This window comes from Dermacentor andersoni, chromosome 10 (genome assembly GCF_023375885.2).
Source record: "Dermacentor andersoni chromosome 10, qqDerAnde1_hic_scaffold, whole genome shotgun sequence".
Taxonomy (NCBI): Eukaryota; Metazoa; Arthropoda; class Arachnida; order Ixodida; family Ixodidae; genus Dermacentor; species Dermacentor andersoni.
Genome location: NC_092823.1, coordinates 44,700,825 through 44,718,075, shown reverse-complemented (window position 1 = coordinate 44,718,075; position 17,251 = coordinate 44,700,825). Strand labels below are relative to the sequence as shown.

Here is a 17,251-nt window from a genome sequence, read left to right as displayed (position 1 = left end):
TATTTATTTATATTGACCATACGGAGCATTTACCTTTTCCAGGTCAACTGCACTGCAGATATTCTATTCGTAGCTCAATGCACGCTTTAGCGTAGCGCCAAACATCAGTACTCGAAGAACTGCCTGAACCCTGGCATGAACGCCGGGGACAAGGCAGCGACAGATGCGGCGCAAGCGACGATATACCACGTGAACGACGCAGTGCACCTTGTTTGGAAACGTTTGAACGCGCTAACTTCCGTATCAGGCAAGGTGTACCTGGGCGAGCGTTAGCACCCTGTCCCAGTGACGTCATGATTCGTGAATTCCATCCCCCGCGTGTTTCTTAGCGCGTGTCACATTTTAAAAGCCTTGTTGGTTTTTTTGTCCTTTGTTTCCTGTTCTCATTTGCCCGCATATAAGCCTACGGTTGTCTAATAAAAAAATTTGCTGGACGACAGCGCTGCATCCGGGTTACCTCTTTTGTTTCTTGTCACTTGTTTTACGAAGCGCGCAGATCGACGTCATGACTGAAATATTACAACTCGCCCAAGCAACCACTTTGTGAAGCTTGATATTTCAATTATCGTTGTTGAACTCCATCCACTCCGAGATCGCCCATAGCTCTCCAATGCAGCCTCCTAGCGGGTCTGCTGCCGTTTCCTAAATTAGAACAGTAAAAAACTACACCACTTGGCGCCGCGAGCTCTTGTATTGCGTGGAATAAACAGCTTTTTTAATAAACTGGGCTTCAGCATCGCCTCTTTTTTTTTTTTTTTTCAAGGAGTAGGGAGGGTGAACGGGGTTATATTATCGGCGTCTTAGCGCTGTTCTTATACACATAACTGCCCAATTAGCCGACAATTCCAAGTAGACTTTTCAAAAATGTTACAATGGAAGATCCACATTTTGCCTAGTCGAGGTTCACTTCGTTCCGGGTATACACGAGCTTTCTCCACTTTCTGGGGCGGTTCAGGGCTCTTTGAATCCACTTGATGTGGCTGAAAACACTCGCGTACAATCCCGCTATGTTGGATGGGCACCCCAAACTAGTCGAAACAACTCCGACTTGCAGTGTTCTTCCATCGTCGTTCGTGAGCGTTAACGGTCCGCCTGAATCCCCCTATCGGAGCAAAGAAGAAAAAAATGCAGAAGGTCATCAGACTGAGAAGCACATCCGAAATGCGTGAAATCACTTAAGGTCCTATGAGTACTTCTTTTTTTTTAATGTCTTGGCATTAGGAGTGTGATAGTGGAAAAAAGTGCTTGTGTATGTGTGTGTGCGTGCGTGTGCGTGCGTGTGCGTGTGTGTGTGAGAGACTTCGGGGAGGTGGCAGTGGCAGGTGCATGCATATATATATATATATATATATATATATATATATATATATATATATATATATATAACAACTGACTAAGGTCTCATCTGGACCATCGTCGCTTATGAACATTATTTCGCAATGTGGCGAACGCGGCTTAAATCATGTATCCGGGGCCTCAAAGAGGTACGAGGTAATGCTAACGCATTTCTCTCGCATCTATCGCTGAAACTGAAATTTTTACGCGGAACCCTAATCGGCGCGGTTGTCTTTCGCTGTGACGGTAGCGATCGCCACTGGAGCAAGGCGCCTGGAGGGGGAGAAGAGAATCGCCGCCTTCGCATCCTATCAAAATGAAAAATTCAATTACGTGATTTTACGGATCGTTCACGCACTATCCGTTTGTGCTTCGACACCGCGGTGCCCACTGTGCATATTCTCGGCTTCTCTTCTTCGGGCACTGATATAGTGCCTCACTTATTAACATATTCAACCTACAAGCTTTATGCATTAAGTTGAGCTCTCCATGCGTGGCCCCACAAGCCCTAAGCTACTGCATTGCCGAGCTGAGAGCTGTTTTGACCGTATGCAACAGCTCTGCACCGGGACCTGATAGAATAATGTACGACATGATTAAGAACGTACACAGTGACACACAACTGTCACTACTTGCAATTGTTAACACTATTTGGGCTGCTGGATATCTTCCACCTACACGGAAAGAAGCGATCGTGGTCCCCGTTTTGAAGCAAGGTAAAGATCCTTCGTCAGCGGCAAGCTATCACCTCATAGCTCTCACGAGTTGCCTTTGTAAGCTGTTTGAAAAAAATGATTAACCGGCGACTCATACATATCCTTGAAATGAACAAAGTACTTGATCCCTATCAGTGTGGCTTCGCAGAGAGTCGGTCCACAAACGACCATCTCGTGCGCATTGAGGGGAATATTCGTGACGCGTTTGTACACAATAGTTTTTGTTATCGATATTCCTCGACATGGAGAAGGCGTACGATACAACGTGGAGATACGGGATCTTGCGAGACTTCTCGGGAATGGGTATCCGTGGCAATATGCTGAACCTGATACAAAGTTATCTGTCGAATCGTACCTTCTGCGCGAAAGTCGGGAATGTATTCTCACGTCCATTTATACTGGAAACAGGTGTACCCCAGGGAGGTGCGCTCAGCTGCACACTCTTCATAGTTAAAATGAATATACTCCGCGCTTCATGACCACCAGCTATATTTTATTCCGTCCACGTTGATGACATACAAATAGGTTTTAAATCCTGTAACCTTGCAGTGTGCGAAAGACATGTACAGCAGCGATTGAACAAGATATATAAGTGGGCAGACGAAAATGGGTTTAAAATAAAGCCCCCCCCCCCCCCCCCTCAAAAGCTCGTGGTGTTCTGTGCCTGGTTCCAAACCCGTGCATGGAACTGTGTGGACAAGGAATACCTGTCAACAAAGAACACAAATTTCTAGGTAAAATAGTTGACTCTAAGCTTACTTTTATCCCAGACATAAAATATCTCAAAGGCAAATGTCTAAAAACAATGAACTTACTCAAAATACTATCACACACAACATGGGGTAGCGACAGGAAGTGTATAATAAATATTTATAAGAACCTAATTCAATCACGGTTAGACTATGGCGCCATGGTATGCAACTCTGCCGCCCCGAGTGCACTAAAGAGGCTGGATCCCGTCCACCACCTGGGTACCCGTCTGGCCACAGGCGCATTCAGAACTAGCCCCACTGAAAGCTTATATGTAAAATCGAATGAGTGGTCACTCAATCTGCAGAGATCTTACATCAGCTTCACATATTTCCTTCAAGTGAACTCTAATCCTGAACATCCATGTTGTGAAACTATTAACGATTCGAAATGTACTGCACTTTCCCGTAATCGACCCTCTGTGAGACAGCCTTTCTCACTCCGTGTGAAGGAGCTTAGCGTCGAAATGGATGTTCCACTCTTCGAACACTACTTAATGCCTCCAGCGAAACAGCTACCGCCTTGGGATTGGCAGGTGATAGAATGTGATATATCTTTTGTAAGAATTACAAAATACGCACCAGAGCTCGAAATACGAATGCATTTCCATGAACTCCAATTGAAATACTGTTGTCCGGAATATTACACCGATGCGTCAAAACCGCATGTTGGTGTGTCTTACGCGGCTGTTGGACCCTCTTTCTCTGAAGCAGGTGTACTGAACCCCCATACAAGCATCCTTACTGCAGAGGCCTACGCAGTACTGTCTGCGGTAAAACACATAAAGAAATATAAAACTAGAGAAAGCAATAATATTCACGGACTCGTTAAGCGTTGTAAAAGCAATAATGTCTTTAAGAAAACACAAGAATAATATTTTCATTGAGCTTTACTCTCTCGTGCGCAATATTTATTCGTGTCGTAGACATGTGACAATATGCTGGGTCCTTGGTCATAGATGCATCGAAGGCAATGTGCTAGCCGACCAAATGGCCACATCAATTACACCTGAAGCTCGTAATTCCACCGCCGCTATTCCTGCCACAGACGTCAAGCCTTTCTTGCGAACGAAACTGCGAAGCTACTGGCAACGCATGTGGGACAAGGAAACAAATTATAAGCTGCACTTGATTGAACCAAGGATAGGTTTCTGGCCCCCCGTTACAAAAACAAGACGGTATCATGTCCTATTCTGTAGACTCAGAATAGGACACACATATGGTACTCACAATTTTCTGCTTACTGGCAATGAACCTCCTACCTGTGGTAGATGTGGTGAAAGGCTCACCGTCCTCCACGTTCTCATGGAGTGTCGGGCAGCCGAAAGATAAAGAAGGAAACATTTTCCTCTAGCATACCGATATTGTCTCCCTCTCCATTCCGGTATGTTTCTTGGTAAAGAACCCCTTTTTACCACCAAAGCTGTCCAAGGTTTCTTGAATGATGTAGTTAATGATGTGGTTTCTTGAATGATGTTAATAGCCCAATAGTATCGTAGCGCATCCTATCTCTAGAGGATACTGCTGGGATAGTAGTCCTTGTACAGCACAGGCCTTAAGGTCCTTGCGCTTCAAGGAATCTGTTAGGGCAATAGTGCTTTTCGAATTTTCATTCAGATGACCAATCGTACATCGTAACTCTTTTACAATGCACCTATCGCGTCCTTGGCACACTTCATAGTCATGACGTTGTGGCAAATATTCTTTTTAATAATCGTGCACCAATACAGGTACACGTGCTAGGTCATAATGCAACTTGCTACTGCTTTCCGTTTGATTTATACATTCTTTGTTCAAGCTACTAGAATAATCTACCGTGGCTCATAGCATAATTAGAGGGATGTCAAACTGAACACGAACCGAAAACCATAATTTAAACGGAACTTTGGCAGGAACTGAACCGAAACCGACATTTCTAAACGCACCTCAGCCTGAACTGAACCTGAACCACAATAAAAAAATTTGGAGCACACTTAAGCCTACCATGTGAACTTGCTGTAACCCGTCTGGAACCAATCTGGTGTACCGGTGTCGTGGATAAAATTCCTTATTCGCCTTTAAAATTAGAACGCAATGTTTTCCAAAGATCCCTGACTGCTTATCACGCTTCCGGGCAACTGCAGCTTATGTAATCGTAATGTTTACTAGGAAAGGTTGACGGTGAACGCCATGCACGAAGGCAAGTTTTCAGGCAGAAAAGCTGCCTCTTGCGTGGGCCGATGCCGGAGGTAGTGCATGGCCCCGCCAAAAGAAAGATCACATCATTTTCATGTTTCTTTTATTCTTTCGCACTTTTAATGTTTCAGTCTCAGAAGAGATAACATAAAAGATATGCGCTGTCGGTGTTTGTTGTTTTAATAACATTTTTTTGTGGGCTGGTCATTCTCAAATCCTGAGAAAAAATTCGAAGAACGCTTCAGCTTCGCCTTTAAGAGTGCAACGCGATAGCACTCAAAGACCCTGACTGCCTTTCGTGCTTCCCGGCAACTGCGGCTTATGTAACCGTAACGTAATCGCCAGTTCGGTTCAGGCTCCCAATATGGAGCCGTTATGTTTCTAAGCTACTTGAATATTTCGTAGTATTCCAACAGCTTTTCTTCCTGGACTGTCTGCGTGGGTTGTGAGCTTGTGCGCATGCGTACGTGCGCGCGCGCAGGTTCTTTGTTGTGCCTCATTAGAGAGCTACAGCTGAGCGGGTTTACTTCCCAGCTCTACGAGCGGGCGTGCGGAGAGGGCAGCAAGCACAGTACGAAAGGAGGAGTTTTAGCTCAGCGATCCCTCGTTCGGTCAAGCGGAGCGCTTTGCTGCCCCACCTGTCGAACAAAGTCGAAGTTACTGTCGGTCCAGTAGTCGCTTTATTTTTCGCCAGCTCTGGAACAAGGTTGGAGTTAGTGTGAAAAGAATACATGCCAAGCCTGCTTTTATTAGGCTGCAAGGATTAAACAATGTACATGCTTTTTGTAATTATATGATTTCATATTGACAGCGCCGCTTTAGAAGATGGCGCCGATGACACGCCACTGCTGCGCGCGCCAGCGGGGGTCGCCTTGTTTGTTTCGCAAAAACACAACGTCTCCTGCATGTCCTCCACTGGGGAGAGGGGACAACCGCCTCCTAACCGCGCATGCGCAGTGGCTTCTCCGCTCACCCACTGAGCCCGCTGGTCCACCAACCCGTTCAGCTGTAACTCCCTATTTTTTCACGTTTTATTTTTTATAAATAAGGTCATCGCTCCAATTGTGGCGATGACAGCAACGTGACAAATTGGTACACGCGGCAAAAAACTAACAATAAAAGCGTGAGCACGTGATTGTGTGGCCGCCATTCGCGTTGGTGGCCTCACGACGTCCGGCTCAACGCTGCGTTTTCGGAGAGACTGTGCCGTAACTGCATTGTGCTTAACACCCTACATATTGCAACAAAAACAGACGAAGTCCAAGTTCTCTCATATTACGAAACACAGCACCTAATTTGCTGATAGAAATGCAGACGCCATTAGAATGAAGCCGAATGAAGCAATAAGAAAGGGTTGTTGCACGTGAAATGGATGTGACTGCACAAAAGCGTTACTGCTACGTGTTACCTAAATATATTTTACAAAGCTATAAATTTCCCGCCAAGATTACTGGCTCGAGTCATAGCATTGTACGTTGCTATGATTCTTTGAAGTGGAGTATTCAGAATAACTGGTTATAGTGGTGTGTGTATGAGTGGTCGCTTATGCTTTTGCTATATGTTACTGTGCTACTACTTAAAAAATATAGTGTGGAAGTTCGTGGCACGCATTAATTCACGACCAAAATAAACCGAAGATACAACTTGTCTTTTTGTTGGATCTGTTCATTTGTCCACAACAGCGCCATTGAAAATCCTGACATAGTCAAGACTCTCTAGATCAATGCTCTGTGTGCAGCTGGTACCTTCACAATAACCCAAAACTAGACCATGTCTCGTTTGTGCTCAAGGACTAACACGCCGAATCACGCCCGGCCAGGTCGCTTACGAGCTAGGTTTGAAACCACCGGGCAGGGTTTGGGTGGGCCAGCGCATGGCACTTGGAAGCTCGGATAGGCCCCAGCCAGAAAAATAAATGGCCCGTAGAGTGCTCTAACTCGTGGTGTCGCCAGGAGTCGACAGCTACCCGACAGCACATAACAACAACAAGTGCCACTTCTACTCATTCGGTACTACGAATAACTAACTCATGAAACACCGCGAACAATTAACACAAATCGAGTCATCAGTAATAGTGAAGAGATTATCAAAAACTTGCCAAGTCAGGTAGCCTATAAAAAAGAACGCAAAGCATATCGCTGCTGACTCAAAAGTTCACTGACGTTTAGGAATAACAGTGTGACCAAGGAACCCGTATGTGTTCTGTAACATCGATTAAGCTTTCATATCGCTATTCACCAGGAGGCTTTATTCGGCGACCACATTCGTGCTTTTTAAGTACACCACTATTGAGGCCCAAGTCCAGTGATATTGTCCAGATACTTTCTTGCCTTAAAGGGGATCCGCCGGATTTTAGCGAGAGATGAGGTGCTGGAAAGGCCTGTCTGTCCAGTTCCTTGTGATACATCTGCCGTGCAGGCCGCATACGAAGCAAAGTTTCATGAATTGGGCGGAAATGCACAGCGTCTTTCTCCCACAGCGTGCGAAATAGTTGTACCGAAACAAAATACCACATGGCGTAGGAATATTCTCGACGAAAGGCCGAATTTGCGCGTTCATTATTACGGGAAACGTAGCGCCTGGCCTCGCCTTGGCAGGCATCTCGGTAAGTGACCCAGTTTGGCACGTAAATCGGGTGGCTGGCGCCAGACGCCGCAAAGATGTGTCCTCGTGGCCAATGATTGGCGTTGTATGGCCAACGCGCCCCCGCCACTCGTATAGTAGCAGGCAGCTCGGTACCTGGCCCAGTTTCGGCGTAACTCGGGTGGCTGGTGGCAGACGGCGCCAAGATGTGTCCTCGTGGCCAATGATTGGCATTGGACAAAGAACACACCCTCGCAACTCGGCTAGTAGCAAGCAGCTCGGTACGTGGCCCAGTTTCACACGTAACTCGGGTGGCTGGCAACAGACGGCCCCAGGATATGTCATCGTCGCCAATGTTTGGCGTTGGATGACGAACGTGCCCCCGCAATTCGGCGAGTAGCAGGCAGCTCGATAAGTGGCCCAGTTTTGCACGTAACTCGGTTGGCTGGCGGCAGACGGCGCCAAGATGTGTGCACGTGGCCAATGATTGGCGTTGGACGAAGAACGCTCCCTCGCCACTCGGTTAGATTAAAGCCTCTGCAACCGTAGGATCATCACCCGCTTTTGCGGTCCGTCGAAATGTGTGCAGAGCGGCTTCAGGATAGACACCTGTCCCGTGAGGGTAAGTGCATTTTAGAGCGCAGCTCTTTGGCGTCCGTTCCTGGGTTTCGCGTCGTCGTCGGCGTTGTCGTCGGCCTCGTAACCAGCTCCGCCCCCCTTTCATCCCCCCAGCGCTAGCAGCGACCGACTGATACCGCTGGATGCCGCTGACGCCGCTAGAGAGTCAAGATAACGTGACTGCATAGAACACCGTCGCCGCCATGCAGAAAGAGGAGGAAAGGGCCCCCCCCCCCTGTTCTTGTGTGGCGGATAGGGTGCTCTTCAGTTGCCGACGCGCCGGTTATTTCACGTAGGCCCCGGCACGTCGACGAATACGTGCCCACCTTCCCACGGCTAGACCTGGTTCTTAGCGCTGCGGAAGCGAGGGTATCATATTGTTTGTGTCGGCATCGGCGGCGTTGTCCCTGAAACCAACTCCGCAGCTGGGGTTGACTCACTATCGGCGTCAGCGGCATCAGTCAGTCGCTGCTATCTCTTCCCTCCTCCCTTTATCGTGTTGTCCGCTTGCTGCGCGCGCTTCTGCCCCCATCGTTTGCCGCTGGGTGTACACGCCGCCCCCCTCCCCCCTCTTCCTGCGAGTCTCCGGTTGTCAAAGCGCCGGCTCGAACTTAATTCCTTTCTTCGCTCCTCCTCCAATGCAACCCCTGTGCGGTGGCAATCAGAGAGCCAGATCGGTGGCGGCGGATGTGTATATGTGCACCGCCCGAGCCGAAATTGCCGCTGCCGTTCGCCCTGTGCGGTGGCAATCAGAGAGCCAGATCGGTGGCGGCGGATCTGTATATGTGCACCGCCCGAGCCGAAATTGCCGCTGCCGTTCGCCACTGCGAAATTATCTTGCTGGTAGTAGCTGCCTACTTCGCCCCTACCGCACTCACGAAAGACGTCGTGCACTTCCTGCAACTCGCATTAACCGTCCATCGATCCACACCGATGTTAGTAGTGGGGGACTTTAATGTTGACATAAAGACAAACAGCAATTTCCTAACACTTATGCGGGAGAACATCCCGTTCCTCTCGCTCGTAACGCGTCCCACGGCTGTGACAACCTCGCGAGGCACTTGTATAGATCTCGTCTTTGAGAATCAAGCATTGGTGTACCAAGTCGAACATATATCAGTCTATTTCTCCGACCACAAAGCTTCCTTCATGACTGTCAAGAACTGTTAGTGGAGTCTTTGTTAAAGGAATACGTGTGAAAAATAAAAAAAAAAATTCTGTGATAGCGCATACATGTGTTGCTCGATTTCTTTGCCTCAATCTATCGAAAAGGTGAAACAGCTTATTTGCTGCGCTCAAATTTCGCATTAGGAAGTAACGTAATTGTCGGTAATTTTTTTCTAGGGCAAAATACGCCGCAAACGCCCAACCACAAAAGCGCAGCAAAGAAAAGCCACTATCAGTTATAAAGCGGCCTACCCTCAACGCAGCTAACTAACTAAAGTGTAATCCATTGGATAAACACTCTGTACATGACCTTCACTTCCTAAAGCAACGGTAAACTGTGCTTACCCGACAAATGTCCTTGTTCTCGCCGGAAGCACAAATTGCGGGACCAGGATGCAGGGTGCGTCGCATGAAGGGATGTTTTACTCTTCGTAATAATGCTTGGCACTCATCATTTGTGCGAGCAACAACTTCTGCGTGCCGAAGAATTTTGCTACTGTTCGCAGCTATGTAGAAAGCAGAAAATAAAATCAGGACAATAAACATTCTCCTATAATATCTTCGGTATACGTGAATTAAAAGCCAATCGCGAACAATAGTTGGTTTTGAGAAGCTAGTAGCAACGTAAATATGCAAGAAAGACACTACAGGAGCACTGACTCACACCTAAATTTACTGTTTATTTGGAAATTATTCAGTATATTCTTTTATACAGGAGAGGTAGGCATGTGCAAGGAAATGCGAAAACAAGGTAAATACTTATTTCTATTCGTGCGGTTTGTATTTTAGTCTGTTCATAATATATACGTATTTTTCCTAAGTCTTCAGGAATTATTAAAAGTCGCCTATGGCAGGCAGGATGATTCTTCTGCTTGAGCTCTATTATTTAAAGAGGGGGACATTACTACAAGAAAACGAAACATACATTAAACTAAATATTAAAACTCACTACTTAACTTCTTAATAATTAACTTTGTGCCACAGGTTTCCATTTACGAATTGTAGCCGGTGAGAGGTATCGACTTGAAATGAATTAAACTTAAAATGATAATGGACGTACTATCAGCGTCAAACGAAACGTGAACCGCGGAGAGCATGGCCCAAGCATAAGTGAAGGTATAGTGCGCTCCTTCCAGTGATCACCATTGACCGGAACGTATTTGCCGATTTGGCCGCACCGCGCGATCCCCCAATAGTGAAATATTTTCGCCTGTGATCTGAATCCCACGTTCGAAAGGTGGAAAACAAAAATAAACAACAACAGAAGCTACAGTTTGCAGTTTACGGCGAGTCTTGTCGCACAGTTCACCGACGCGAACAGCGGTACGTGTGCAGCAATTTGCACCGTCATCATTGTAGATTCGCTCACGTGGTTTGCAGCTTGTGCGCCACATTATTCTCTCAATCGGCAAATTTGCGCAGCCCCGTATCGCTGGCAGCCGCGACGGTGGCCGACATTGGCGTGCTGAGCGCGTTGGCCGTTGGTTTGACTCCGAAACCAACGCCGTGCCGCGAAACCGGATGTGCGCGTCTGTCATGGTGACGACTGGACGGCGCGCACTACACCTTCGATTATGCTGGGGTTGGGCCACGCGCTCCGCTGTTCACGTTTCATTTGACGCTGATTGTACAACTTCCTAAGTCCACTTTCACAGGTTGGAATAGAGACGGAGTTCTTTTACGGCGAAGGTATGTGTCTCTACCGTTCAAGGAAATTTTCGGGTCGTTCTTGGCGTGGTAAACGAAACAATATGTGGGCCGATCCCGAAAACAGTGCAATGCCGGGCCGACCCGCGGTGCAGGTGCAGTTCGCCATTAAGGGGCCCACATACACAGCTTCGCTGGTCATCCTTCTTCACAGAGTGAAAGGGCTGTGAGTTTTTTTTTATTTTCTCTTTTTTTCTCTTTTTTTGTTACGACCTCGAGGCGGCGACGTCGCTAGTTTTTTCTTTTTTTTTAACGCCACCAATCATTTACGAGTAAACTATTATCACATTTACGGGTCGGTTATACACAGCAGCCGCAAAGCACGCTTCTCTGCACACAAACAAACACACACCCGTAATGCGGCAGATAAGCTTTCAAGGCGGCCTGACGTGAACGGTTTTCTCTCTGACCAGTTTTTTTTCTGTTTTTCAATTGTTTATTTATCGCTTATAAAGCTGCCAATCATCTACATCTACAGTATTATAAAGATTAAATGTCGTAACATCGCAAATTACGCATTCTTGTGCAGCTACAAGGCATTACGCATTTCGCGTGACAGACATTGTTAGAGTACTCGCCAAAGAATGCTTACGCATTAAAAATGTCCAGAGTCATGTTGTGCGCAGTTTATTACACGCAGAATTGAACCACATTATACACCAAAAATCGAACCCGGGTACGGCACGTAAGAACCAAGCACTCTAACCACTAAACCGAATCACCAATTGCACACAGGATCTGATAGTCATTTGTAGGTATATTCGTGCTTCAGAGGCAGATTGTTCCCCGTTGCCGATCGTCTGTAGTATACGTAGTTAATTATCTGTTGCCGATGCTTATCTTATTGGAGATAGTAATGATATACGTGAGTAACAGCACATGACTGCCGCTTTCGACAGCTGCCACGTGGGGCGGAAAGGGCGAAAATAGGGACAAGCGGCGAGAGGGTTGCTGCCTCTTGGTGTAGTAGAGCTCAACCAGACAAACACAGAGCTAAAATTTCAGTTACCCACTTTATTCTGCTTCACTGCTGGTGCAAATGTTCGGCAGTGGCGCAATTGTGTTCGCGATTATGCCGCTGTCGAAAATTCACACCCCTGGTAAGAAAAATATAGTAATTGGCTCTGTGTTTGGTGGCTGAGCTTTGCTCCACTAGCTGGCGCCACCAATCTGGCAGCTCACGTTTACGCCCCCGCTCATCCGGCAAACCGCGCGTGCTTGCCGGAATACCGGATGCACTAAGATTCAAGATTATGGAGCGTGGGAGCTAGCTGCGCGAAAACAAGAAACTGCTTCAAGGGAATGTTACTATTCAATGTTTAGTTCGTTATTCGCTACGCTGCGGATTGTTCGGGGCAGTCACTGTCTAACTGGAGACATAGTTTTGTCTGAGAAACTTTCGACCTCGATCGCAAAGTTCGCTTTAGAACTCATTCACCGCCAACGTGCACATCTGTAATTATCGGTAACTGCGCATGCCGCAAAGTTGAGCTGCCTCGAGATTAATTGAGAATCTTAGTGCGTCCGGTATTCCGGCAAGCGCGGGTGGTTTGTCGGATGAGTAGGGGCGTAAACGGGAGCGGCCAGATTGGTGGCGCCAGCTGGTGGTGCAAAGCTCAACCACCTAAACACACAGCCAATTACTATATTCTTCTTAGCTTGGGCGTAAATTTTCGACAGCGGCGTAATCGCGAACACAATTACGCCACTGCCGAATATTTGCACCAGCAGCGAAGAAGAATAAAGTAGGTTACTGCAATTTTAGCTCTGTGTTTGTCTAGTTGAGCTCTACAACACCAGGTGGCTGCACCCCTCCGGCCACTTAGGTTTACGCCCCAGGCCATCCGGCAATCCGCCGGAACCTCCCCCGCGTGCAGGAGTAGCGGGCGCGCTAAAGGAATCTAATGCCTCGACAGCTCTGCTATCCTGAAACGTCGACTAAGCGGGCGGGATTGGGCCCACACGTCCAAGTTAGTTGAATCGGGAAACATTTCTTTCAACTTCCGCTGGCAGCATCAGGTATGCCCTTTCCGTAAGAGTGACATACATAACTTTTGTCATTACAATTACCTGAAAAGAAAAATGCTCACGAAACGCATGTTTTATGCCGCTCCGTTGTAGTTAGTGGTTCGGCGTTTATATTGAAGCAGTAAGGCGCGTCGGTTACCATACCAGAGCTGTACTGCAAGTATCGGAAACTTCACTGCTTTGCACACGCTAGCTTGCTTTAACCTCTTCACCTACCAGGCACATGTGGCGCTGCGACTAGCTAGCGAGGTCATTACTGCCGTGGCGTTGAGGTTAAAAAGGAGGAAGGAAGGAAAGAAGTCAAGGCGCGGTTAAAAAAAAGTCATATTTTGAGACTTAACGTCCCGAAACCGAAGTGGATTATGAGTGGCGCTCTATTGAAGAGCTCGGGATTTTGGGACCGCCTGGGGTTCTTTAAAGCGCACCCACAAAATAGACAGTTTTAGAATAGGGCCCCCAAACGTTTAGGGGTCCCCACGAAATAGCGTCGAAGCAACTGCGCATGCGCGAGACGCACACTGCGTTTATGTGTTGCGTTGGGAACTCTAGTTCACCGATTTAGCGGGAGCCTAAATAGTGACTCCAAAAGCTTTGCGTCAGCAAACATAGCGGCACCCATCGAAGCAACGGCTCTAATCCAGCACCAAACTTGGTTCGATTCGTGGTAACGCGTGAAGTTCGCAAGCTAGGAGAAGTGACTGCGCTTATCGCTTTCTCTCAACTAGCGTGTATTATGAAGATTGATTCATTATACGCCCCTGATTCTGAATTCAATCGTGGATTTTATGGCTCGTATGCCTAACACGGCTAAGCTTGGCTGGTGAAGGCAGGTGAAGTTAGCTTGCTCAAAACTAAGCGCTACTAATTCTTCGCTGCTGACAGAATAACCTCTAAATTGTAATTAAACGCGAATACACGCAAGTCAAAATTACTATTCCTGTCATAAAATGGTATATTTTCTTTATTTATTTCGAAGAGCTTTTCTTTGACGATGTAGTGGCGCTGTCAGCAGAACACGCTATCCGCAAACGCAAAGCCCTATTCTAAATATCTTCCCTCCTGCGTGCCCCATCGCTAACACCTGCAAAGCTCTTTGGGGCCCCAAACTATTGGGGCCCCAAACTATTGGGGCCCCTATTCTAAAACTCTCAAATGACGGAAGCGTTTTTGCATTTCGTTTGCGTCAGAATGCGGCAGGCGCGGCCGAAAAGCAAAGCCGCTGCGATAACGCAGCGAGGGTGTCGTCGAAAGAATAATAATTCGGCCACGACTCAGCATTGTAGGGAGCTGACAACATATTAACCCAGCAAGGTACGTAGGGAACGTCTGTCTTTCAAGAGCACTCGCATTCAAAGCGAAAGGAAACATAAACGGTCAGCGCGCAATGTATTTCTGCAGGTTCGATTTTTTTTCCTTAAAACCATCAAGCTTCCACTTTACTAGTCCTTACTTTTCAGCCACAATAAATACTGCCATCAAGTTTAGCGTACTACGGCTCTTAATGATATCGTCACGTGACATAGAACCCAAAATCTGCGTCAATTGTATGCTGAATGTTTCTCACGACAGCCATTCACGGTGCCTTTATAAAAGAAAGCTAAATTTACTGCCCATGCTAATTACGCTAAGGTTCGCGTGTCGACAGGAGCACTAAAGATATTGAAGCGCCGAAACACTCCGATCCCCTACACATCAGAGACGTGGTTTTCTGGGCACGAGGGGCTGGAGGGGAACGAATTGGCACACGCCGCGCCCCGAGGTCACGCCTGCCGGGCCAAGCCCTCCCACCTACGAGATGGCTAGTCTGCGTTAGCGGGGACAGAGACCGTAGCCATCACCTACTCAGGGATTCTTGAACATCACAGGCGGGAACGCGGGGTGTACCCGCCACTTCACCGAAAACTCAACAAAGAAGAAAGCACCACACGAAGAAGGCTGCAGAGTAACACTTGCACCCCCAAAATACTGATGCACAAACTCTAAACGACGCTGCAAGGACACCGTTGTCCAATGTGCGGTATACCGGACACCTTGGCGCACCCGATCCTCGAGTGCCCATGGCATCTAGAGTAAGAAAGACAAGAAAGCGAAGACCTCATCGAAACGTGGGAGGCCAATGTCGTCTCCGAGGACATGACAAAACAACGACGCCTCGTCGGCAGGGCCAGCGAGGCAGCGAAGGCAAGATTGTTCCTGGAATGCGGAGACCTCCCACCTAGAATATAACCGGTGCTTGCATCGGGATACTCTTTTGAAAGTAAACGTTTATTACTCCTCCTCTTTCCCATGCCTGGTATTGATGAGTAAACACTAATTCGACGCTATAAGATGTGCATTAACAGAAATAACACTCTAAACACCTTGTCGAAGTTGAAACGCAGATAGGACACTAAATACATGCTGTTGTACATACTGCGATGTGCCACAGGCAAGGCCAAGTACATTTACCAAATTTTGTGATTTAGTTTACCTTTTTGTCTTAATGATATCTCCATGGTCTAACGCTCGTTATTGTGCTTTTTTTTCTTTTCTTGCACAAAAATGGATAAATTGCATTTTTGTTATTGAGTATTCCCCGAAGTGTGCATTGCAGTGTGTAATTTGATTACATTTATGTTTGATGCGCACTCGCAATTCGCGTTTTCATTTTTTACTCTTTCAATTGTAGCATTGCATATGTGTGTTCTATATGCGCATTATGTTAGTCAATTGTAGTCTTAGTGGGACTAAGATGACTCTACTGAATATGTAAGACCTCACCTTATGGTCTATCACTCCGTGTTAGAATGGCCCGTGGACGACGTTCGCGGTCCTCAAGATTTTGATGGTAAATAAAGCGAATTGAATTGGATCGAATAAGCAAGAGACCTTCAGCGTGTTAGCGGGAAAAGAAGCAGGGAAGCGAATGATTGTGCCGGAGTCATTCCAGGCATAGTTAACTGTACAGCATAAATTTAGAGCTTCTGATGAAAAGAGAAAAGATCGAAGGGCGATAGGCAAAATGTTAAACTTAAATAGATGCACGTGATGCCCAAGTAAGGATCAAGCAGTGTATGACTATTTGTCACCGCCCCGTTCTGAACGGGAGTCCAATCGAATGCATCACCAATAATTATCACTGGGCGTCGTGAATAGGGAAAAAAAGGTTACGCGTTCTTGTCGAAAATTTTGCTAATGGCAGTAATCGATGCAGAATCGCCTAGTATTGTCATCGATTTTCGGTGATCGGGTCAGGGACGGTCAAGGACTATAGGATGGTTCGGTTATCTCCTTAGCGAGCATCTTCATTTATTTTTAATGGTCTCACGCTCTGAAGTGGACGCATGGTAAGGCCTATGGTTAATGCGCTGGAATTACCTGTGTTTATTCGGTGAGACACAGCTTCTTCTTAGGCAAGCGTCCCGAGGGTGCCGTTGCAATCTTTAATTTTGGGACCCTCCCCTGTATAATATACTACCTCTATCTTCCGTTTTTCTAACGAATAAACGAATCTTGAAAAAATACTGGCGGTAACAACACACCTTAAGAATTGTCAGAAAATTCCTTTTTAGGCAAATTTTTTTAGTTCAATGGTGAAGCTTGCTGTGCGTGCGTGCGCGTGTGCGCGTGTGTGCGTGCGTGCGTGCGTGCACGCGTGCATGCGTGCGCCCATTTTACTTACGTTACCAAGCTCTTGTGTGCGTAAATAAATTGACCCGACATCCCGGCTCTGCGAAAGTAGTCCAGCGAAGCTGTTGAAAACCACCGCTACAACTGCTGAGGGCGGTACGCAATGCTTTATTGCTTTAGGGTAATGGAAGTAATAGTATTTTAGAGTAACAGTGGTAATGGTAGTAATGATAAATTTGACAGCACCCCATCACCCATAGCGCTGCTGCAACAACATTGAAATCAGTTGTTAGGCTGATTCTTTCATATACGAAAGGTTATTGACGTAACTCCCTACGTCGCAAGCTACCGTCGTTGCGGCAGCTTATGCAGCAGTAATCTTTACCCGGAAACGTAGGCGTTTACCTGGAAACGTAATCAAACTACGTGCTTCGCATTGGGCGCCACACTTTCTACCCTGTCTCAACTGAGACTTAGAAAAAAAAAGGTGTGAGCTCTGTATGTTCCTAAAATGGTGTAGCCCGAAGCTGGCGACCATGAAACCTCAGTTTGATCAGAAAAACG

General features: G+C 46.9%; 1 protein-coding gene across 1 annotated transcript in view; it reads right to left on the bottom strand.

Moving 5' to 3' along the window:
* Positions 1 to 141: 141 nt before the first annotated feature.
* LOC129380631 (chymotrypsinogen A-like) overlaps positions 142 to 17,251 on the bottom strand; it is a 65,106-nt gene continuing 47,996 nt past the window's right edge. The window contains exons 7-8 of the mRNA XM_055062231.2: positions 9,689 to 9,849; positions 142 to 1,102 (exon numbers count right to left, since the gene is read on the bottom strand). Of these exons, the coding sequence (XP_054918206.1) occupies positions 893 to 1,102; positions 9,689 to 9,849 (371 nt within the window). The 3' untranslated portion in view covers positions 142 to 892. The remainder of the gene's footprint in view (positions 1,103 to 9,688; positions 9,850 to 17,251) is intronic.